At 41.0% G+C, this 23,218-nt stretch overlaps 1 protein-coding gene and 1 long non-coding RNA gene across 2 annotated transcripts in view; one reads left to right on the forward strand and one right to left on the reverse strand.

Annotated features, from left to right (window-relative positions):
* Positions 1–3,089, forward strand: part of LOC128598170 (uncharacterized) — a 40,537-nt gene extending 37,448 nt beyond the window's left edge. Inside the window, exon 3 of the long non-coding RNA XR_008383595.1 lies at positions 2,789–3,089. This is a non-coding gene — a long non-coding RNA (uncharacterized LOC128598170). The remainder of the gene's footprint in view (positions 1–2,788) is intronic.
* The window catches only part of CHN2 (chimerin 2), a 452,170-nt gene that overhangs the window by 3,455 nt on the left and 425,497 nt on the right, over positions 1–23,218 (reverse strand). The window contains exons 11-12 of the mRNA XM_053608457.1: positions 3,097–3,234; positions 1,284–1,389 (exon numbers count right to left, since the gene is read on the reverse strand). Coding sequence (XP_053464432.1) covers positions 1,284–1,389; positions 3,097–3,234 — 244 coding nt within the window. The remainder of the gene's footprint in view (positions 1–1,283; positions 1,390–3,096; positions 3,235–23,218) is intronic.

Consider the following 23,218-nt stretch of genomic DNA (forward strand, 5'->3'; position numbering starts at 1 on the left):
CTTAAATTCAATAAATTCATCAAAATGGGAATACTATGAGTGAAATGGCTCCATCTCTGTTTACCCTGAAACTGAGCAACAGTATTTGGGTGTTTTATAAGTCAAACTGCCCCCCATTCCTAGTGTCAGCATTCTCAACTTGCTTCCTTTCACTTATTGAGTAGAGGGTCAATGTTCCTTTTATCTAAGAATGGACTACAGCCATGTGTCTAGCAAAGAAAAAAAATGCGAGGAGGCACACAGGTGTACCTTGATCCCTCCAATAGGACAGGACCAACTCATTGACCTCAGTATACAGGTACAGTGAAGGAAAAGTGATATAGGTTTAGTGAGAAGAGTCTTTAGAGTCCTGTAGACATCCAAACATCTCCATCTGTCCACATGGCCAGCCCAGGGTGTGTTGGGCCTCCTCTGAGATGGCCTCCAGTGGTCCCTGTCTCCTAGGATTCACACCCTCATGGAGTCCCTTCCCTTGACTATGGGCTAAATCTAGTGACCTGCTTCTAACAAATATAAGATGGAAAAGCAACAGGACATCATTTCTGATGTTAGGTTATAAAAAGACTGTTTTTCTTCTTGGGTGCTCTGCTTACATGCTCTGAGGGAAGCCAGCTGCCATTTTGTGAGCTGGCTATGGAAAGACTCAACTGGCAAGGAACTAAGGGTGACTTCCAGTCAACAGGTGGAAAGGAAATAAAGCCTTCAGTCCACCAGTCTTTGAGAAACTGAATTCTGCCAACAACGACATTCACTGAGATTGGAAATGGATACCCCCCTGCTCCCATCAAACTTTCAGATGAGACTGCAGTTCACAGTATAGGCGTTGAAAGTGAAGCACCAGCTGATCCACCCACAGCAACTTAGAGACGGAGAACTCACAATAGATTTGGCTGGGAATGTGTTCTCCTGGGGGCAGGAAAGCAGAGGAGTCTGGAACTGGGACAAGCAGCAGGAGAAGAACAGAACACAGAGGGCGGGGATACAGACACGGAGGTGGTGTAGACAAAAGGTGAAGACAGAGCATGGGCTCCAGATCAGCCTACTTGGGTTTCAACCCTGACTTCACCTCTTTGAATCAGCTATTTAACTTCAGCAGTCTCACATGTAACCTAAGGCCTCTGACAGTGGCCTTGGGATGATACAAGGACCACACTTGGAGCGGGTGCTGACACAGAGGGAGTGCTCTGGCACTGCTGTTAGGGCTGGGAGGAGTGCTGATGCTTTTCCCAATGCACTGATGGCTCCAGGGCAGATCCAGGTTTATGGAAAAAGTATTAGCTTACTTTTTTAGGTGGATCATCAGGTATCTGAGGGTCTCGTAGTGGGCAGGAGGCAGCAGCAGCAACACTTCATGGACTGCTTCCAGCCTCTCATCTGGATTGGAGATTTCTGTGAAGTTCACACATCCAGATATTAGCACACAGTTAAGACATTAAACTTTTCAGAGAAGTAACAAGAAATTTTGTCTTAGCCACAAATGTGTATGTGTGGCAGGGAAGGGGGGTTCTAATAAATTCATGCAATTTCAGGTACTATTCCACTTAAACTGATCAATTAGTTCCTACCCTGCCTTATTCCAGAAAGTGAGCCGAACACAACATGCTAACTGGATGTTCACATTGTGGGTGTCTGGAGACTGGACAATGTCCTCACTCTAGGAATGTGCAGTCCACTGGAATGCCTACAGTCTGGTGGTATGTGCACAAGCTGTTCTTGGCCTCTCTGAGCACTGGATTTGCTGGCAAGCTGACTTTAATTTGAACTGTACCACATGTGGTAGATAGTGTTCCCTAGAAGTTGTCTAATGTTGTTCCCTGGCAATCTTCCACAACCAAGTGCATGTTGCCATGCAGGGGCACTGGCAGATGAGCTTGCCAGCTGACCCTGCACCAGTGGAACTTCTCACTTAAGCATAGGTATGATTAACCCTGGGCACATCTCGGGTCAGGAAGAGGAGTCTAGGCCCATTAATAATGAGAGGGAGACTATCTATTTCTGGTTTAGGGGTCTCTGATAGGTACTGGCCCCTACTCAAAGAAATCCCTCCTGCTAGTCTTCTTAGGGGGGAGGGTACCCAGCTGCTATCTTCTCTGCCTAGGACTACTGGGATCTGGGACTGAATGGTCTTACCGAGGACGGGGCCACAGCTCAAATGGAAAGTGCATTTCACTCTAATCCCAGCCTGCCCTTGTGTCTCCCCGCAGGCATCTCATGATTACACTTAATAGCACATATCTAAACTTTTCAACCTTTAAAGATTAAATAACAGCAATCACAACTAAAACTCAAAATAAAATGAAATTTCCTCAACGTGGGCTTGACTTCTATCTATGTCCTATATCTCAGCATCTCAATTGCCCCTTCTTCACTGTTGCCTCTATTCCTGGGCAAAGTGTAGCCCCCCCTCCCCACCTTCCCCTTTCACCCTGCTCCTCTCTCCTGCAACACAGGGCTGCACACAGAACAAGCAGCCATTGGCTGAGGGAAGGTTAATGCTGACTTTCCACTCCTGGACATGTGAATTTGTTCTCTAAGCCTTGCATTTCTCTTCTGAAAAATAGAATTCTAGTATTTGCCTTCTGGAGGAGATGAGCAGATTGAGGACACTGGTGAAGGGTCCTAGCTTAACACTTGGAAGGGCATATTCTTGGTTTCCTATTAATTTTGAACAATAGCAGTAGCTAAAACTTGGGCGTGACTTTAATTAGCAAAGAGAGTCTCCCTAGTAGATTAAAATAGTTAACCTACATGGTCTTAATTGAAGAAAATATGTTTTTTTTTGCTACAGAAATATTCATATTTACAACACCATAGACCTGAGTGTGCTGGTTCCCAGCATTCAAGGAATGATGGGGAGAGAGAAAGAACTGACATCCTGCTTCAGCCAGGTACAGTTGGCTGGGTATGGGTTCAACTCAGCTGGTGAACTATGCCTGGTTTTCTATTAACTGTACTATTGTTCCCTCACTTGGCAAATAATAAGTACACATGCAATAATTTAAAGAGTTCTAAATTTTAGTTTTCTTAAAGTCAAAGGCATTATACTTAAAATTCTGGCATTAAAATTAAAATAAAAAATGAATTCTAAATACTTACTTGCTGCTTCTATAAATTTGGAATAGGTATCATATGTGATAAGGGGGATGGGTAAGTCTCTGAAATACAGTTTAAGGGCTCCAGTGATGATGTTTATGTCTGGATAGATGTTGGCAGATATATCTGCCTTCTCACCATCTGAAAAACAAACAACAATCCAGACCTAATTAGGATCTTACTGCACCAAGTTAAGGCCTGCACATAAAGGAAAAAAGAAATACAATAATGACTGCTTCTTCAGCAAATTTTTTTGGCTTCTATTAACATCGAAGTGTAGGAGGAGGTAACAGAAAGGAGTTTGGTAAGCATGAGGTGGGGTCCAAGGGTTAAGAGCAGGCAGAAGGGTAAGGAAATAGACTTAACACAGTTCTGTGGGTCCTAGCCCCTGGTAATTTGTTAAACAGAAATTTAGCAGAGTAATTCGTTCATATTATAGACATAAAAGTTCATAATAGAATGACAATCTAATTTGAAATATCAGTAAAAAGGCATCAAGAAACTCTAACAAATTTCCACCAGTATTCTTTGGACTTTGATGTAGAGGCCGTATTTACAAAACAATTGTTGAATATCTACAGCTCTTATTACTTCTTTAAGGCTCACTGAAGTGTTTTTATTTTGACTTGACCTTCCTTTTCCCACCCCAAGGACTTCAACCTGGGAAACTTGCCTTGTGTACGGTGGTGTCATATTGCTTTTTTTTTTTTATTATTATTTTTTTCTTTTTTTTTTTTATTCTTGGGGATTCATTGAGGGTACAATAAGCCAGGTTACACTGATTGAAATTGTTAGGTAAAGTCCCTCTTGCAATCATGTCTTGCCCCCATAAAGTGTGACACACACCAAGGCCCCACCCTCCTCCCTCCGTCCCTCTTTCTGCTTCCCCCCCCATAACCTTAATTGTCATTAATTGTCCTCATATCAAAATTGAGTACATAGGATTCATCCTTCTCCATTCTTGTGATGCTTTACTAAGAATAATGTCTTCCACTTCCATCCAGGTTAATATGAAGGATGTAAAGTCTCCATTTTTTTTAATGTCTGAATAGTATTCCATGGTATACATATACCACAGCTTGTTAATCCATTCCTGGGTTGGTGGGCATTTAGGCTGTTTCCACATTTTGGCGATGGTAAATTGAGCTGCAATAAACAGTCTAGTACAAGTGTCCTTATGATAAAAGGATTTTTTTCCTTCTGGGTAGATGCCCAGTAATGGGATTGCAGGATCAAATGGGAGGTCTAGCTTGAGTGCTTTGAGGTTTCTCCATACTTCCTTCCAGAAAGGTTGTACTAGTTTGCAGTCCCACCAGCAGTATAAAAGTGTTCCCTTCTTTCCACATCCACGCCAGCATCTGCAGTTTTGAGATTTTGTGATGTGGGCAATTCTCACTGGGGTTAGATGATATCTCAGGGTTGTTTTGCATTACTCTAATATATAGAGATGATGAACATTTTTCATGTGTTTGTTAGCCATTCGTCTGTCATCTTTAGAGAAAGTTCTATTCATGTCTCTTGCCCAATGATATATGGGATTGTTGGCTTTTTTCACGTGGATTAATTTGAGTTCTCTATAGATCCTAGTTATCAAGCTTTTGTCTGATTGAAAATATGCAAATATCCTTTCCCATTGTGTAGGTTGTCTCTTTGCTTTGGTTATTGTCTCCTTAGCTGTACAGAAGCTTTTCAGTTTAATGAAGTCCCATTTGTTTATTTTTGGTGTTGTTGCAGTTGCCATGGCAGTCTTCTTCATGAAGTCTTTCCCCAGGCCAATATCTTCCAGTGTTTTTCCTATGCTTTCTTGGAGGATTTTTATTGTTTCATGCCTTAAATTTAAGTCCTTTATCCATCTTGAATCAATTTTTGTGAGTGGGGAAAGGTGTGGGTCCAGTTTCAGTCTTTTACATGTAGACATCCAGTTCTCCCAACACCATTTATTGAATAGGGAGTCTTTCCCCCAAGGTATGTTCTTGTTTGGTTTATCGAAGATTAGGTGGTTGTAAGATGTTAGTTTCATTTCTTGGTTTTCAATTCGATTCCAAGTGTCTATGTCTCTGTTTTTGTGCCAGTACCATGCTGTCTTGACCACTATGGCTTTTTAGTACAGACTAAAATCTGGTATGCTGATGCCCCCAGCTTTATTTTTATTACTAAGAACTGCCTTAGCTATATGGGTTTTTTTCTGGTTCCATACCAAACGCAGAATCATTTTTTCCAAATCTTGAAAGTACGATGTTGGTATTTTGATAGGAATGGCATTGAATAGGTAGATTGCTTTGGGAAGTATAGACATTTAAACAATGTTGATTCTTCCCGTCCATGAGCATGGTATGTTCTTCCATTTGTTAATATCCTCTGCTATTTCCTTTCTGAGGAGTTCATAGTTTTCTTTATAGAGGTCCTTCACCTCCTTCGTTAGGTATATTCCTAGGTATTTCATTTTCTTTGAGACTATGGTGAAGGGAGTTGTGTCCTTAATTAGCTTCTCATCTTGACTGTTATTGGTGTATACAAAGGCTACTGACTTGTGGACATTGATTTTATATCCTGAAACATTACTGTATTTTTTGATGACTTCTAGGAGTCTTGTGGTTGAGTCTTTGGGGTTCTCTAAGTATAAGATCATGTCGTCAGCAAAGAGGGAGAGTTTGACCTCCTCTGCTCCCATTTGGATTCCCTTGATTTCCTTGTCTTGCCTAATTGTATTGGCTAGAACTTCCAGCACTATGTTGAATAGTAAAGGTGACAGAGGACAACCTTGTCTGGTTCCAGTTCTAAGAGGAAAAGCTTTGAGTTTTACTCCATTCAGTAAAATATTGGCTGTGAGTTTGTCATAGATAGCTTCAATCAGTTTTAGAAATGTGCCACCTATGCCTATACTCTTCAGTGTTCTAATTAGAAAAGGATTCTGGATTTTAAAAAAATGCTTTTTCTGCATCTATTGAGAGGATCATGTGATCTTTATTTTTGCCTCTGTTAATATGGTGGATAACGTTTATGGACTTGCGTATTTTAAACCAGCCTTGCATCCCTGGGATGAAGCCTACTTGATCATGATGAATGACTTTTTTGATGATAAGCTGTAATCTATTGCCTAGGATTTTGTTGAGAATTTTTGCATCTATATTCATGAGTGAGATTGGTCTGAAATTCTCCTTTTTGGTTGGGTCTTTTCCTGGTTTTGGTATCAGGGTGATGTTTGCTTCATAGAATGTGCTGGGGAAGATTCCTTCTTCCTCAATTTTTTGGAATAATTTCTGCAGTACAGGAATAAGCTCTTCCTTGAAGGTTTGATAGAATTCTGGAGTGAAGCCATCTGGACCAGGGCATTTTTTGGTTGGAAGCTTTTTTATTGTTTCTTTGATCTCAGTGCTTGAAATTGGTCTGTTCAGGAGCTCTATTTCTTCCTGGCTGAGTCTAGGGAGAGGGTGTGATTTCAAATATTGATCCATTTCCTTCCCATTGTCAAATTTCTGAGCATAGAGTTTCCGGTAGTATTTAGAGATGATCTCTTGTATCTCTGTGGGATCAGTTGTTATATCCCCTTCATCATTTCTGATTGAGGTTACTAGAGATTTTACTTTTCTATTCCTCGTTAGTCTGGCCAATGGTTTATCTATTTTATTAACTTTTTCAAACAACCAAATCCTTGTTTCATTAATTTTCTGAAGGATTCTTTTGTTTTCAATTTCATTGATCTCTGATTTGATTTTGTTATTTTTTTATTAAATCATAACTGTATACATTGATATGATCATGGGGCATCATACACTCGCTTCATAGACCATCTGACACATTTTTATCACAGTGGTTAACATAGCCTTTCCGGCGTTATCTCAGTTACTGTGCCAAAACCGTTACATTCTACATTTACCAAGTTTCGCAAATACCCCTGTAAGATGCACCACAGGTGTGATCTCACTGATCCTCCTCCCTCTACCCACCACCCCCATCGCACTTCCCCCTGTTGTTAAGTTGTAACTGGGTTATAGCTTTCATGTGAGAGCCCCAAATTAGTTTCATAGTAGGGCTGAGTACATTGGGTACTTTTTCTTCCATTCTTGAGATACTTTACTAAGAAGAATATGTTCCAGCTCCATCCATGTAAACATGAAAGAGGTAAAGTCTCCATCTTTCTTTAAGGCTGCATAGTATTCCATGGTATACATATACCACAATTTATTAATCCATTCGTGGATCGATGGGCACTTGGGCTTTTTCCATGACTTAGCTATCATGAATTGGGCTGCAATAAACATTCTGGTACAAATATCTTTGTTATGTTGTGATTTTTGGTCTTCTGGGTATATGCCAGGCAGAGGAATTACAGGATTGAATGGCAGATCTATTTTTAGATCTCTGAGTGTTCTCCATATATCTTTCCAAAAGGAATGTATTAATTTGCATTCCCACCAGCAGTGCAGAAGTGTTCCCTTTTCTTCGCATCCACGCCAACATCTCTGGTCTTGAGATTTTGTGATATAGGCTAGTCTTATTGGAGTTAGATGGTATCTCAAAGTAGTTTTGATTTGCATTTCTCTGATGATTAAAGATGATGAGCATTTTTTCATATGTCTGAAGGCCGTGCGCCTGTCTTCTTCAGAGAAGTTTCTCTTCAAATCCCTTGCCCAGCCTGCGATGGGATCCCTTGTTTTTTTCTTGCTGATGCGTTTGAGTTCTCTGTGGATTCTGGTTATTAAACCTTTGTCAGAGATATACCCTGCAAATATCTTCTCCCATTCTGAGGGCGGTCTGCTTGCTTTGCTAACTGTGTTCTTAGCTGTGCAGAAGCTTTTTAGTTTGATCAAGTCCCAGTAGTGTATTTTTGAAGCTGCTTCAATTGCCCGGGGGGTTCTCCTCATGAAATACTCACCCAGACCAATTTCTTCAAGGGTTTTCCCTGCATTCTCCTCTAGTATTTTTATAGTTTCATGTTTTAAGTTTAAATCTTTAATCCAATGAGAGTCTATCTTAGTTAATGGTGAAAGATGTGGGTCCAGTTTCAGTCTTCTGCAGGTTGCCAGCCAGTTCACCCAGCACCATTTGTTAAATAGGGAATCTTTTCCCCACTGAATGTTTTTAATTGGCTTGTCAAAAATCAAATAGCGGTAAGTAGCTGGATTCATCTCTTGGTTCTCTATTCTGTTCCAGATATCTACTTCTCTGTTTTTGTGCCAATACCATGCTGTTTTGATCACTATCGATTTGTAGTAAAGTCTGAGGTCTGGTAGTGTGATTCTCCTGTTTTGTTTTTATTTCTGAGTAATGTCTTGGCTATTCGAGATTTTTTCTGATTCCATATAAAACGAAGTAATGTTTTTTCAAGATCTTTAAAATACAGTGGAGCTTTAATAGGGAGTGTGTTGAAATTATATATTGCTTTGGGTAGTATGGACATTTTGATAATGTTGATTCTTCCTAGCCATGAGCATGGTATGTTTTTCCATTTATTAACATTTTCAGCTATTTCTTTTCTTAGAGTTTCATAGTTCTCTTTATAGAGATCGTTCACGTCTTTTGTTAGGTAAATTCCCAAATATTTCATCTTCTTTGGCAATACTGTGAATGGGATAGAGTCCTTAACTGCTTTTTCAACTTGACTGTTGTTGGTGTATATAAAGGCTACCGATTTATGGATGTTGATTTTGTAACCTGAGACATTGCTGTATTCCTTGATCACTTCTAGGAGTTTTGTAGTAGAGTCCCTAGTGTTTTCCAGATACACAATCATATCACCTGCGAAGAGCAAAAGTTTGATCTCTTCTGACCCTATATGGATACCCTTGATCGCCTTTTCTTCCCTAATTGCGGTGGTTAAAACTTCCATTACAATGTTGAAAAGCAATGGAGACAATGGGCAGCCTTGTCTGGTTCCTGATCTGAGTGGAAATGATTCCAATTTAACTCCATTCAATTGTGATATTGGCTGTGGGTTTGCTGTTGATGGCCTCTATCAGTTTAAGGAAAGTCCCTTCTAGACCAATTTTCTTGAGTGTTCTGATCATGAAGGGATGCTGGATATTATCAAAAGCTTTTTCTGCATCAATTGAGAGAATCGTATGGTCTTTGTTTTTTAATTTGTTTATGTGCTGAATTACATTTATAGATTTACAGATATTGAACCAGCCTTGAGACCCTGGGGTAAAACCAACTTGGTCATGATGTATAATTTGTTTGATGTGTTGCTGGATTCTGTTTGTTAGGATCCTGTTGAATATTTTTGCATCTATATTCATTAGTGATATTGGTCTATAATTTTCTTTTCTTGTTGGGTCTTTTCCTGGTTTGGGGATCAGGGTGATGTTTGCTTCATAGAACGTGTTGGGTAGTCTTCTTTCTTTTTCTACATTTTGGAACAGGTTGAGTAATATAGGTACTAATTCCTCTTTAAAGGTTTGGTAGAATTCTGACGTGAAACCATCTGGTCCCGGGCTTTTCTTTTTAGGGAGGTTTTGTATAGTTGATGCTATTTCCGAACTTGATATCGGTCTGTTCAACATTTCCACTTGATTCTGGTTAAGTCTTGGAAGGTGGCGTGCTTCCAAGTATTGGTCAATTTCCTTCAGATTTTCATATTTCTGAGAATAAAGTTTCTTGTAATATTCATTAAGGATTTTTTGGATTTCCGATAAGTCTGTTGTTATTTCGTCTTTGTTGTTTCTGATTGATGATATTAGAGATTTTACTCTTTTTTTCCTGATTAGGTTGGCCAGAGTTTTATCTATTTTATTGACCTTTTCAAAAAACCAACTTTTTGATTTATTGATCTATTGTATTATTCTTTTGTTTTCAATTTCATTTAATTCTACTCTAATTTTGGTTATTTCTTTTCTTCTACTGGGTTTGGGGTTGGAATGTTCTTCCTTTTCCAGTTGCTTGAGATGTCCCATTAAGTTGTTAACTTCCTCTCTTTCCTTTCTCTTGAGGAAGGCTTGCAGTGCTATAAATTGCCCTCTTAGAACTGCCTTTTCGGTGTCCCAGAGGTTCTGATAGTTTGTGTCTTCATTGTCGTTTTGTTCCTAAAAATTGGGATTTCTTTCTTCTTTGTTTTTTTTTTTAATTGTTGGGGATTCATTGAGGGTACAATAAGCCAGGTTACACTGATTGCAATTGTTAGGTAAAGTCCCTCTTGCAATCATGTCTTGCCCCCATAAAGTGTGACACACACCAAGGCCCCACCCACCTCCCTCCTTCCCTCTTTTTGTTCCCCCCCATAACCATAATTGTCATTAATTGTCCTCATATCAAAATTGAGTACATAGGATTCATGCTTCTCCATTCTTGTCATGCTTTACTAAGAATAATGTCTTCCACGTCCATCCAGGTTAATACGAAGGATGTAAAGTCTCCATTTTTCTTAATGTCTGAAAAGTATTCCATGGTATACATATACCACAGCTTGTTAATCCATTCCTGGGTTGGTGGGCATTTAGGCTGTTTCCACATTTTGGCGATGGTAAATTGAGCTGCAATAAACAGTCTAGTACAAGTGTCCTTATGATAAAAGGATTTCTTTCCTTCTGGGTAGATGCCCAGTAATGGGACTGCAGGATCAAATGGGAGGTCTAGCTTGAGTGCTTTGAGGTTTCTCCATACTTCCTTCCAGAAAGGTTGTACTAGTTTGCAGTCCCACCAGCAGTATAAAAGTGTTCCCTTCTCTCCACATCCACGCCAGCATCTGCAGTTTTGAGATTTTGTGATGTGGGCCATTCTCACTGGGGTTAGATGATATCTCAGGGTTGTTTTGATTTGCATTTCTCTAATATATAGAGATGATGAACATTTTTTCATGTGTTTGTTAGCCATTCGTCTGTCGTCTTTAGAGAAAATTCTATTCATGTCTCTTGCCCATTGATATAAGGGATTGTTGGCTTTTTTCATGTGGATTAATTTGAGTTCTGTATAGATCCTAGTTATCAAGCTTTTGTCTGATTCAAAATATGCAAGTATTTTTTCCCATTGTGTAGATTGTCTCTTTGCTTTGGTTATTGTCTCCTTAGCTGTACAGAAGCTTTTCAGTTTAATGAAGTCCCATTTGTTTATTTTTGTTGTTGTTGCAATTGCCATGGCAGTCTTCTTCATGAAGTCTTTCCCCAGGCCAATATCTTCCAGTGTTTTTCCTATGCTTTCTTGGAGGATTTTTATTGTTTCATACCTTAAATTTAAGTCCTTTATACATCTTGAATCAATTTTTGTGAGTGGGAAAGGTGTGGGTCCAGTTTCAGTCTTTTATATGTAGACATCCAGTTCTCCCAACACCATTTATTGAATAGGGAGTCTTTCCCTCAAGGTATGTTCTTGTTTGGTTTATCGAAGATTAGGTGGTTGTAAGATGCTAGTTTCATTTCTTGGTTTTCAATTCGATTCCAAGTGTCTATGTCTCTATTTTTGTGCCAGTACCATGCTGTCTTGAGCACTATGGCTTTGTAGTACAGACTAAAATCTGGTTTGCTGATGCCCCCAGCTTTATTTTTGTTACAGAGAACTGCCTTAGCTATACTGGGTTTTTTCCGGTTCCATACAAAACGCAGAATCATTTTTTCCAAATCTTGAAAGTACGATGTTGGTATTTTGATAGGAATGGCATTGAATAGGTAGATTGCTTTGGGAAGTATAGACATTTTAACAATGTTGATTCTTCCCATCCATGAGCATGGTATGTTCTTCCATTTGTTAATATCCTCTGCTATTTCCTTTCTGAGGATTGCACAGTTTTCTTTATTGAGGTCCTTCACCTCCTTCGTTAGGTATATTCCTAGGTATTTCATTTTCTTTGAGACTATGGTGAAGGGAGTTGTGTCCTTAATTAGCTTCTCATCTTGACTGTTATTGGTGTATACAAAGGCTACTGACTTGTGGACATTGATTTTATATCCTGAAACATTACTGTACTTTTTGATGACTTCTAGGAGTCTTGTGGTTGAGTCTTTGGGGTTCTCTAAGTATAAGATCATGTCATCAGCAAAGAGGGAGAGTTTAACCTTCTCTGCTCCCATTTGGATTCCCTTTATTTCCTTGTCTTGCCTAATTGTATTGGCTAGAACTTCCAGCACTACGTTGAACACTAAAGGTGACAGAGGACAACCTTGTCTGGCTCCAGTTCTAAGAGGAAAAGCTTTCAGTTTTAGTCCATTCAGTAAAATATTGGCTGTGGGTTTGTCATAGATAGCTTCAATCAGTTTTAGAAATGTGCCACCTATGCCTATACTCTTCAGTGTTCTAATTAGAAAAGGATGCTGGATTTTATCAAATGCTTTTTCTGCATCTATTGAGAGGATCATGTGATCTTTATTTTTGCCTCTGTTAATATGGTGGATAACGTTAATAGACTTGCGTATGTTAAACCAGCCTTGCATCCCTGGGATGAAGCCTACTTGATCATGATGAATGACTTTTTTGATGATAAGCTGTAATCTATTGGCTAGGATTTTGTTGAGAATTTTTGCGTCTATGTTCATGAGTGAGATTGGTCTGAAATTCTCCTTTTTGTTTGGGTCTTTTCCTGGTTTTGGTATCAGGGTGATGTTTGCTTCATAGAATGTGTTGGGGGAAGATTCCTTCTTCCTCAATTTTTTGGAATAATTTCTGCAGTACAGGAATAAGCTCTTCCTTGAAGGTGTGACAGAATTCTGGAGTGAAGCCATCTGGACCAGGGCATTTTTTAGTTGGAAGCTTTTTTATTGTTTCTTTGATCTCAGTGCTTGAAATTGGTCTGTTTAGGAGCTCTATTTTTTCCTGGCTGAGTCTAGGGAGAGGGTATGATTCCAAATATTGATCCATTTCTTTCACATTGTCAAATTTCTGGGCATAGAGTTTCTGGTAGTATTCAGAGATGATCTCTTGTATCTCTGAGGAATCAGTTGTTATTTCCCCTTTATCATTTCTGATTGAGGTTACTAGAGATTTTACTTTTCTATTCCTCGTTAGTCTGGCCAATGGTTTATCTATTTTATTTATTTTTTCAAAAAACCAACTCCTTGTTTCACTAATTTTCTGAATGATTCTTTTATTTTCAATTTCATTGATCTCTGATTTGATTTTGGATATTTCTTTTCTTCTACTGAGTTTAGGCTTAGATTGTTCTTCTTTTTCCAATTCCATACGATCTCTTGTGAGATTGTTGATGTGCTCTCTTTCTGTTTTTCGAATGTAGGCATCTAAAGCGATGAATTTTCCTCTCAAAACTCCTTTTCCAGTATCCCACAGTTTTTTGGTAGCTTGTGTCTTCATTGTTGTTATGCTCAAGGAATTTAGTGATTTCCTGATTTATTTCTTCCTGCACCCATCTGTTATTCAACAGAAGATTGTTTAATTTCCATGCCTTTGGGTGGGGTCGAGCATTTTTGTTAGAGTTGAGTTCCACCTTTAGTGCCTTACGGTCTGAGAAGATACAAGGTAAAATTTCAATTCTTTTGATTCTGTTGATATTTATTTTGTGTCCCAGGATATGATCAATTTTGGAGAATGTTCCATGGGGTGATGAGAAGAATGTATATTCTTTATCTTTGGGATGGAGTGTTCTATGTGCATCTATCAAGCACAGTTGTTCTAGGGTCTCATTTAAGTCTCTTATATCCTTGTTTAATTTCTGTTTAGAGGATCTGTCCAGCTCTGTAAGAGGAGTGTTAAGGTCCCCTGTTATTATGGTATTATGAGATATCATATTGCTCAGACTGAGTAAGGTCTGTTTCAAGAATCTGGGAGCATTTAAATTGGGTGCATAGATATTTAGAATTGAAATGTCTTCTTGTTGTATTTTTCCCTTGACCAATATAAAGTGACCATCTTTGTCTTTTTTGACTTTAGTTGCTTTAAATCCACATGTGTCTGAAAATAAGATTGCAACTCCTCTTTTCTTCTGAATTCCATTTGCTTGAAAAATTGTCTTCCAACCCTTGACTCGGAGCTTTAATTTTTCTTTTGAAGCCAGGTGTTTTTCTTGCAGACAGCAAATGGATGGCTTGTGTTTTTTAATCCAGTCAACCAATCTATGTCTCTTCAGTGGGGAATTCAAGCCATTAACATTTATTGAGATAATTGATAAGTGTGGTAGTATTCTATTCATCTTATTTTGTGAGAGTCCATTGCTTAGTTTTATCTTTTGCATCAGTGTGGAGGTTTGGTTCTGTCCTTTCATTTGTGAGTTCTTACTTTGCTGCTAATGCATTGTGGTGGTCAGTGTGCAGAACAGGTTGAAGTATTTCCTGTAGAGCTGGTCTTGTTGTGGTGAATTTCCTCAATGTTTGTATATCCGTAAATGATTTGATTTCTCCGTCAATTTTGAAGCTTAGCTTAGCAGGGTACAGAATTCTGGGCTGAAAATTGTTCTGTTTAAGTAGATTAAAGGTAGATGACCATTGTCTTCTTGTTTGGAAAGTTTCACTAGAGAAGTCTGCTGTCAATCTGATGGATTTGCCCCTGTAGGTAAACTGGTGCTTACTCCTGGCAGCTTGCAGAACCTTTTCTTTTGTCTTGACTTTGGACAGGTTCATCACAATGTGTCTTGGAGAAGCTCGGTTAGAATTGAGGCGACCTGGGGTCCGATATCCCTCTGAAAGCAGTGTGTCAGAATCTTTGGTGATATTTGGGAAATTTTCTTTTATAATATTCTCTAGTATGGCTTCCATTCCTCTGGGGCATTCTTCTTCCCCTTCTGGAATTCCTATAACTCGTATGTTGGAACGCTTCAAGTCCCATAATTCTGACAGTGAACGTTCTGCTTTCTCTCTCTTCTTTTCTGCCTCTTTTACTATCTGAGTTATCTCAAAAACTTTGCTTCTACCTCTGAAATTCTTTCTTCTGCATGGTCTTCTCCTGTTGCTGATACTTTCCTTTGCATCTTTAAGTTCCCTGATTGACTGTTTCATTTCCTTCAGCTCTGCTATATTTTTTTTATATTCTTCATATCGTTCATCTCTTATTTGATTCTGTTTTTGGATTTCCTTTTGGTTATTTTCCACTTTATTAGCAGTTTCCTTCATTGTTACCATCATTTCTTTCATTGTTTTCAACATGTGTATTCTAAATTCCCTTGCTTTTATTCCTAACATTTCTGTATAGGGGGCATCCTCTGCAGTAGCTACCTCATGGTCCCTTGGCAGGGTTGTTCTGGACTGGTTCTTCATGTTGCCTTGGGTTTTCTGCTGATTCTTCCTCATGGGTGATTTCTTTTATCTGTTTCCTTGCCCTAATTTTCCTTTCACTTCCTCTTGCTCTTTAAGTTCTCGTGCCTGTGGACTAAGGGTTACAGGACCAGAAGGGTGAGAAGGTTGAAGAACAAAAAAGGGATGAAAGAAAGGAGGACCGAGTGATAAAAAAAAAAAAAGCAAAATAGAGAAAGGAGAGGGGGTGGGTAAAAGGAATATTGACAAAAAGAAGAGAGGCACAGAAAGAGGGAGACAGAGCAATATAGGTGTACAGTAGGGTACTTTGATACAACCTTAAAAAAAAAAACCACCTTCTGGGGGTGCCCAGTGGGGTGGTTCCCTTGAGGTCAGCAGCTCTTTGCTGACCTGATCAGACACAGTACCCCACCTCCACCAAGTAGAGAGGAAAGACAAAAATGCTATAAATCAAACCAAAACAAGCAAACAGAAAACTTTATGGGATGAAATTGGGTGAAAAACCAAATAATAGCGGTAGAAACACTAACAAAAATGAAGTTCTAATTATAGAAATAGGCAGCAATGGGAAATTATAATTAAAGGAGAAAAATTGAGAAAGAAAAAGGATCTGTATGGAAAAGGTTGAACTTAAAAAACAAAACAACAGTCCACAACATCAAAATAAACAAAAAAAACCCAACCATACCAAAAAAAAAAAAAAAAAAAAAACACAACCAAAAACAAAGCAGTATGTATATGTTATTGAATATTGTCTGGGCAACACGTGGTCTTCTGGGGTATGAGATGTTAATCACAGTTCTGATACGACTGGAGGCTGCTAGCTTCTCAAACCCCAGCAGGTACACACCCTAAATCTCTCTTCAGCCCACTTAAAAGGCACTTTGAACTTGTTCACTTACTGAGCAGAAGCTTTCTCAGGGAAGTGCTTGTCACTGGAATCACTGCTGAAGTGGCTATCCACTTACCCTGTGTGTCAAAACTGGTCTCCCTCTGCCCCCGAGGGTTAGGGCTGCAAGGCGGCTCAGACCCCACCCTTAGGCTACTTGGTCGCTGGGTTACCAGCTCCCACCCATTTCCAGCTCTGCGACCCTGAGGACGGAGCTTGCCGGGGCAGACCGCTCACAATGTCTGCTTGTGACCCAGAGCCAAACACTATTAGCTCTGTCTGGCTCAGCGGCTCAGACTGGGGCCCTAGACAAAGGCCAAAGTTCTCCGCACTCCTGCTCAGGCTCTCCCCAAGGCAGTTCAACTGAGTGCCAAGTCCAAAGACACCGAAAGAGTTCACAGGTAAGGCCTTTCTGGTTTGCAGTCTTGCTGCTACTGAACTTACAGTTGCGGGCGGGTTTAGACGGATTGAACACTCGCGACCACTTTCCGTTTTTCCACTGTTTTAGTCCTCCTCTTGGGGTCCAGAAGTCTCTCGCTGACTCCCTGTATCCTCTCAGGGGTTATGATAGGCAGATACCACCAGCCAGAGATGCCTGGAGTCGTATATCCCAAGAATCACGGTGCCCAGATGCAAGGAAGCTGTTACTCGGCTGCCATCTTTCTCCGCCTCCCCCCGGAAGGGATGTATCTTTATCAAAAAAGAGATGACAGCTAGGGAAGGGGACAGAAGAACTGGTACAAGGTGGACAATCAATTTGAGAGAAAGGCACCTAGGTGAAGTTGAAGGTCTGGAAACTGATTTCCTTTGGACTGCCCCTACCTGCATACTCCGTGGAAAGTCTTCCTGTATCTCAGGGGCACACGTCTTCTAGTCGGGATTTCTTTCTTAATCTCATCTCTGACCCAGCTATCATTCAGCATAAGGTGATTTAACTTCCATGTTTTTGTATGGGTATGCAGATTCCTGTTGTTACTCAATTCAAGTTTTATTCCATGATGGTCCGAGAAGATGCCTGGAATAATTTCTATTCCTTTAAATTTACTGAGGTTAGACTTGTGACCTAAAATGTGGTCAATTTTGGAGTAAGTTCCGTGGGCTGGTGAGAAGTATGTGTATTCAGTTTTGTTGGGCTGAAATGTTCTGTAGATGTCTGCTAAATCTAAATATTGGATGGTTAGGTTTTAATCTAAGATTTCTTTGCTCAGCTTCTTGCTGGAGGATCAATCCAACACTGCCAAAGAAGTGTTGAAATCTCCGATGATTATGGAGCTGGAGGAAATCAAGTTACTCATGTCTGTTAGAGTTTCTCTTATAAATTGTGGTGCATTCTGGTTGGGTGCATAGATATTAATAATTGAGATCTCATCATATTGAGTATTACCCTTAACAAATATGAAGTGACCATTCTTGTCCTTCCTTACTTTTGATGGTTTAAAGCCTACTGTATCTGCAAATAAAATTGCAACACCTGCTTTTTTCTGATTACCATTTGCCTGAAATATGGATGACCATCCTTTCACCCTGAGTCTGTATTTGTCTTTTAAGTTGAGATGTGACTCTTGTATGCAACAAATATCTGGCTTGAGTTTTTGTATCCAGTCAGCTAACCTATGCCTCTTTAGAGGACAGTTTAAGCCATTCACATTGATGGAGAGTATTGATAAGTCTGGTGGAATTTTGGGTATCGAGTTTTTCAAAGGTCCAGTGGATTTTTAATCCTTTCGCTAGTGTGGAAGTTGGAGTTTGATCCAAAGTTTCTGAGTGAGTTTACTTTTGTGGTATAGGATTGGGTTGGTCCTTGTGGAGGATAGGTCTGAGAATATCCTGAACAGCTGGTTTACTTATGGCAAATTTTTTCAACATATGAATGTCATTGAAGTATTTAATTTCTCCATCATAGATGAAACTCAGTTTGGCTGGATACAAGATCCTGGGTTGAAGGTTATTTTGCTTTAGGAGATTAAAAGTTGATGACCACCCTCTTCTGGCTTGAAAAGTTTCAGCAGAGAGATCTGCAGTTATTCTAATATTCTTACCTTTGTATGTAATAGTTTTCTTTCGCCGGACTGCTTTGAGAATCTTCTCTTTCATGTTAACTTTAGTGAAGCTAATTATGATATGTCTGGGTGATGACTTATTGGGGTTGAATCGTGCTGGGGTTCTGAAGCTGTCCGCTATCTGAATTTCAGATTCTCTAGGCATGTCTGGAAAATTTTCTTTCATAATTTCATGCAGAAGGGCCTCTGTGCCCTTGGAGGCCACTTCATCGTTCTCAGAAATCCCTATAATTCTTATATTGCTTCTTTTCGAATTATCTGAGAGCTCTCTGAGTGAGTGATCCATTTTTGCTCTCCATTTCTCTTCCTCTTTGAGAGATTGGGAGCGTTCGAAGACTTTATCTTCAATGTCAGAAATCCTTTCTTCTGCTTGCTCCATTCTGTTGCTGAGGGATTATACTGTATTTTTCATATTTTTGAGGGCTGTAAATTCTTGCTTCAGTGTGTCTAAGTCTTTGGTGGTTTTGTCTTTAAATTCGTTAAATTCTTGAGACAACTTTTGAATTTCTCCTCGAATTCCTAATTCCATTTTATTAATCTTGTCTGCAATCCAAATTCTGAATTCGATTTCTGACATCTCAGCCAGTTGTTTATGAATGAGATCTTCAATCACATCTGACGTATCTTTTCTTGGGGGGGTTGATCTATTCTGGTTATTCATTTTACCAGAGTTTTTCTGCTGATTCCGCCCCATGGTTATTTTACTCCCTTTGGTTTTTCTCCTGGGGCTTTATCGAGGGGCCGTACAGTGTTGTGGCCTGAGAAACTGGGGCCCTGTCTGGTGTGGTGGAGCTAAGTGGTTCTGTCTCGTTTTCAGCTGGTTTCTGTTTGATCCTATTGCAACTTCTACTCTTGCTTGAAGTCTCAGCTGTGTGGAAAAATCAGCAATTAAGTCACCCGCCCGCCCACCTCTGGCCCCAGTTGGAAAAGGAGAATCAAACCTTCCCACAACCGCACACCCAGGGCACCACCTGAAAAGTCCTCAATCTATTAGCCCAGTTCAAAAGGTCCAAATCAACTGTCTCAATCGGCACCTGTCTCGGGTGGGAGAGTTCAAGAGGTCTCTGGGAACTGGATCACAGGAGCCTGGTGACTCCTCTGACATGGCTCACCCCAGTGCAGCGTGGAGTCAGGAGGAGCCACCCAGCAAACAGAGCAGTCTGGGAAGGTTGACGTGTCCTTCCCCACTTTTCCCCTCCATCGGACCCAGTCACTGGTATCTCTGCAGATGGCTAACCCAGTTGCCTGCAGTGAACAGACACTCCAGGGGTTTGCACCTGTCTGAATCGCAAGGAAGTCTGCTAGGCCCCCGCAGACTGCCGCTATCTAGCAGGAGGAGATGGGGCCTGACATCTTTGAGTGCTTGATGCAGGTGATGGGAAGGAGGTGTTCACTCAGGCTTAGCCACGTCCCTGATGGATGCTGCTAACAGAACAGAACAGAACAGACAACTTTGCGGGGTTCTGTCTTTGTTCCTGCCGAAATTGCCTACAGAAGACGGGCTGTTCTGAGTTCAAACGTCTTTGCTGCTGGAGGTTTGCCGATCACCTCTCTGGGTCGGCCAGAGGAAGCTTCCCAGGTTTGTGAGCAGTGTCAGGAAATCCCCCGCTTACCGGTGGCCTCCTCTGGTTGCCCAGGGAGACAGGGGGGGTGGCCTCATAATATCCAGAAGTGAGCGTTCTTCCGTTAAAGAAAAAACGGCTGTTGATCTACCTCCAGGGAACTGCTGCTCTGGTGTGGGCACTCAGCTGACCCTTTTCTCCTCTGTCTTGCGCCCCAGAGTCAGCACTGAGTGGTCGCAGTTTATGCTTGGTACATACCCCTCAAGAGATCCCCCAAGAATCCGAACTCTTGGGGGATAGGCCCCCAGAATCCAATTAGGAGTGGGGGGGAAGCTAGAGTTTCATTCAGTTTTACGCCCACCCGGGGAGGGCTGTTGCACCGCACCACAGGGAAGTGCCACCAAGGCTTGATTTCCCCTCAGCAGAGTGCCCTCTCCTTGCTCACGTGTCTCAGAGTCAGTGCTGACCTGATGCAGCTCGGGCACTGTGCACTCCCCTCAAGAAATCACCCAAGGATCCGAACTCCTGGGGGATAGGCCTCCAGACCCCAAGTGAGAGTAGGGGCTCTCAGCTCTCAGCAGGGAAGCTAGAGTTTTATTCAGTTTTGTGCCCGGCCCCGTAATGTTGCCCGGGGACGGCTGCTGCACCTAATCCGCAGGGAAGTGCCGCCGAGGCGTGACTCCCCCTCAGTAGAGTGCTTTCTCCTCGCCCGCGTGTCTCAGAGTCAGCGCTGACCAGTCGCGGCTCGGGCACTGTGCGCTCCCCTCGAGAAATCACCCAAGGATCCGAACTCCTGGGGGACAGGTCCCCAGACCCCGAGTGAGAGTGGGGGGGGAAGCTAGAGTTTCATTCAGTTTTATGTCTGGCTGTATTGATGCACGGGGAGGGCTGTTGCACCACACCACAGGGAAGTGCCTCCGAGGCGTGACTCCCCCTCAGCCCGGTGCCCTCTCCTCACTCGCGTGCCTCAGAGTCAATGCTGACCAGTCGCAACTCGGGGACTGTCCATTCCCCTTGAGAAATCACTCAAGGATCCGAACTCCTGGGGGACTGGCCTCCAGACCTCAGTGGGCGGGAGGGGAGTGTTGGGGATTCAGGGTTGCCGGCAAAGGATTTTTAAAGTTTTATTCAGTTTTATGCCTGGCAGGAGAACGCCACGGCACCCCAGTAGGGGAGGGAGGTCCAGTTTTTAGAAGGTCTCTCCTGTGGAGTGTAGTGGGAAGGCCTTTAATTTCTGCCCGCTTGTTTAATTGTGGGGCTCTTGAGCTGGTCCCATGGGGGAGGGGGACTCCCGTCCGCTTGGTGGTGGATTTTGTACCTTTTGTTTGCGTCCTTGTGATCACAGCTTGCCTCAGCGGTGTTGATGTGCGTTCTTCAACCTTCTCTCTTGGTGAGGCTCAAGTCCACCAGGATACTTACTAAATTCCTGTCCCTTAACTCTCCTTCTGGACGGGAGCCTCTGTTGAAAGCTGGGTTCAGTCCGCCATCTTGTCTCCCCCTCTGATTTGATTTTGGATATTTCTTTTCTTCTACTGAGTTTAGGCTTAGATTGTTCTTCTTTTTCCAATTCCATAAGATCTGTTGTGAGATTGTTGATGTGCTCTCTTTCTGTTTTTCGAATGTCGGCATCTAAAGCGATGAATTTTCCTCCCAAAACTACTTTTGCAGTATCCCACAGGTTTTGGTAGCTTGTGTCTTCATTGTTGTTATGCTCAAGGAAGTTAATGATTTCCTGATTTATTTCTACCTGCACCCATCTGTTATTTAACAGAAGATTGTTTAATTTCCATGCCTTTGGGTGGGGTCGAGCGTTTTTGTTAGAGTTGAGTTCCACCTTTAGTGCCTTATGGTCTGAGAAGATACAAGGTAAAATTTCAATTCTTTTGATTCTGTTGATTTTTGTTTTGTGTCCCAGGATATGATCAATTTTGGAGAATGTTCCATGCGGTGATGAGAAGAATGTATATTCTTTATCTTTGGGGTGGAGTGTTCTATATGAGTCTATCAAGCATAGTTGTTCTAGGGTCTCATTTAAATCTCTTATATCTTTGTTTAATTTCTGTTTAGAGGATCTGTGCAGCTCTGTAAGAGGAGAGTTAAAGTCCCCTGTTATGATGGTATTATCAGATATCATATTGCTCAGTCTGAGTAAGGTCTGTTTCAAGAATCTGGGAGCATTTAAATTGGGTGCATAAATACTTAGAATTGGAAAGTCTTCTTGTTGTATTTTTCCCTTGACCAATATAAAGTGACCATCTTTGTCTTTTTGACTTTAGTTGCTTTAAATCCACATGTATCTGAAAATAAGATTGCAACTCCTCTTTTCTTGTGAATTCCATTTGCCTGAAAAATTGTCTTCCAACCCTTGACTCGGAGCTTTAATTTGTCTTTTGAAGCCAGGTGTGTTTCTTGCAGACAGCAAATGGATGGCTTGTGTTTTTTAATCCAGTCAGCCAATCTATGTCTCTTCAGTGAGGAATTCAAGCCATTAACATTTATTGAGATAATTGATAAGTGTGGTAGTATTCTATTCGTCTTATTTGGTGAGAGTCCATTGCTTAGTTTTATCTTTTGCATCAGTGTGGAGGTTAGGTTCTGTCCTTTAATTTCTGAGTTCTTACGTTGCTCCTGATCCATTGTGGCGGTCCGTGTGTAGAACAGGTTGAAGTGTTTCCTGTAGAGCTGGTCTTGTGGCGAATTTCCTCAATGTTCTTATATCTGTAAATGATTTGATTTCTCCATCAATTTTGAAGCTTATCTTAGCAGGGTACAGAATTCTGGGCTGGAAATTGTTCTGTTTAAGTAGATTAAAGGTAGATGACCATTGTCTTCTTGCTTGGAAATTTTCATTAGAGAAGTCTGCAGTCACTCTGATGGATTTGCCCGTGTAGGTCAACTGGCGCTTACTCCTGGCAGCTTGCAGCATCTTTTCTTTTGTTTTGACTTTGGACAGGTTCATCACAACGTGTCTTGGAGAATCTGTTAGAGCTGAGGTGACCTGGGGTCCGATATCCCTCTGAAAGCAGTGTGTCAGAATCTTTGGTGATATTTGGGCATTTTTCTTTTATAATATTCTCTAGTATGGCTTCCACTCCTCTGGGGCATTCTTCTTCCCCTTCTGGAATTCCTATAACTCGTATGTTGGAACGCTTCATGAAGTCCCATGTAATTCTGACAGTGAACTTTCTGCTTTCTCTCTCTTCTTTTCTGCTTCTTTTACTATCTGAGTTATTTCAAGAACTTTGTCTTCTACCTCTGAAATTCTTTCTTCTGCATGGTCTAGCCTGTTGCTGATACTTTCCATTGCATCTTTAAGTTCCCTAATTGACTGTTTCAGTTCCTTCAGCTCTGCTATATCCTTTTTATATTCTTCATATCGTTCATCTCTTATTTGATTCTGTTTTTGGATTTCCTTTTGGTTATTTTCCACTTTATTAGCAATTTCCTTCATTGTTTCCATCATTTCTTTCATTGTTTTCAACATGTGTA

Source organism: Nycticebus coucang, chromosome 11, assembly GCF_027406575.1.
Source record: "Nycticebus coucang isolate mNycCou1 chromosome 11, mNycCou1.pri, whole genome shotgun sequence".
NCBI classification, from domain to species: Eukaryota; Metazoa; Chordata; class Mammalia; order Primates; family Lorisidae; genus Nycticebus; species Nycticebus coucang.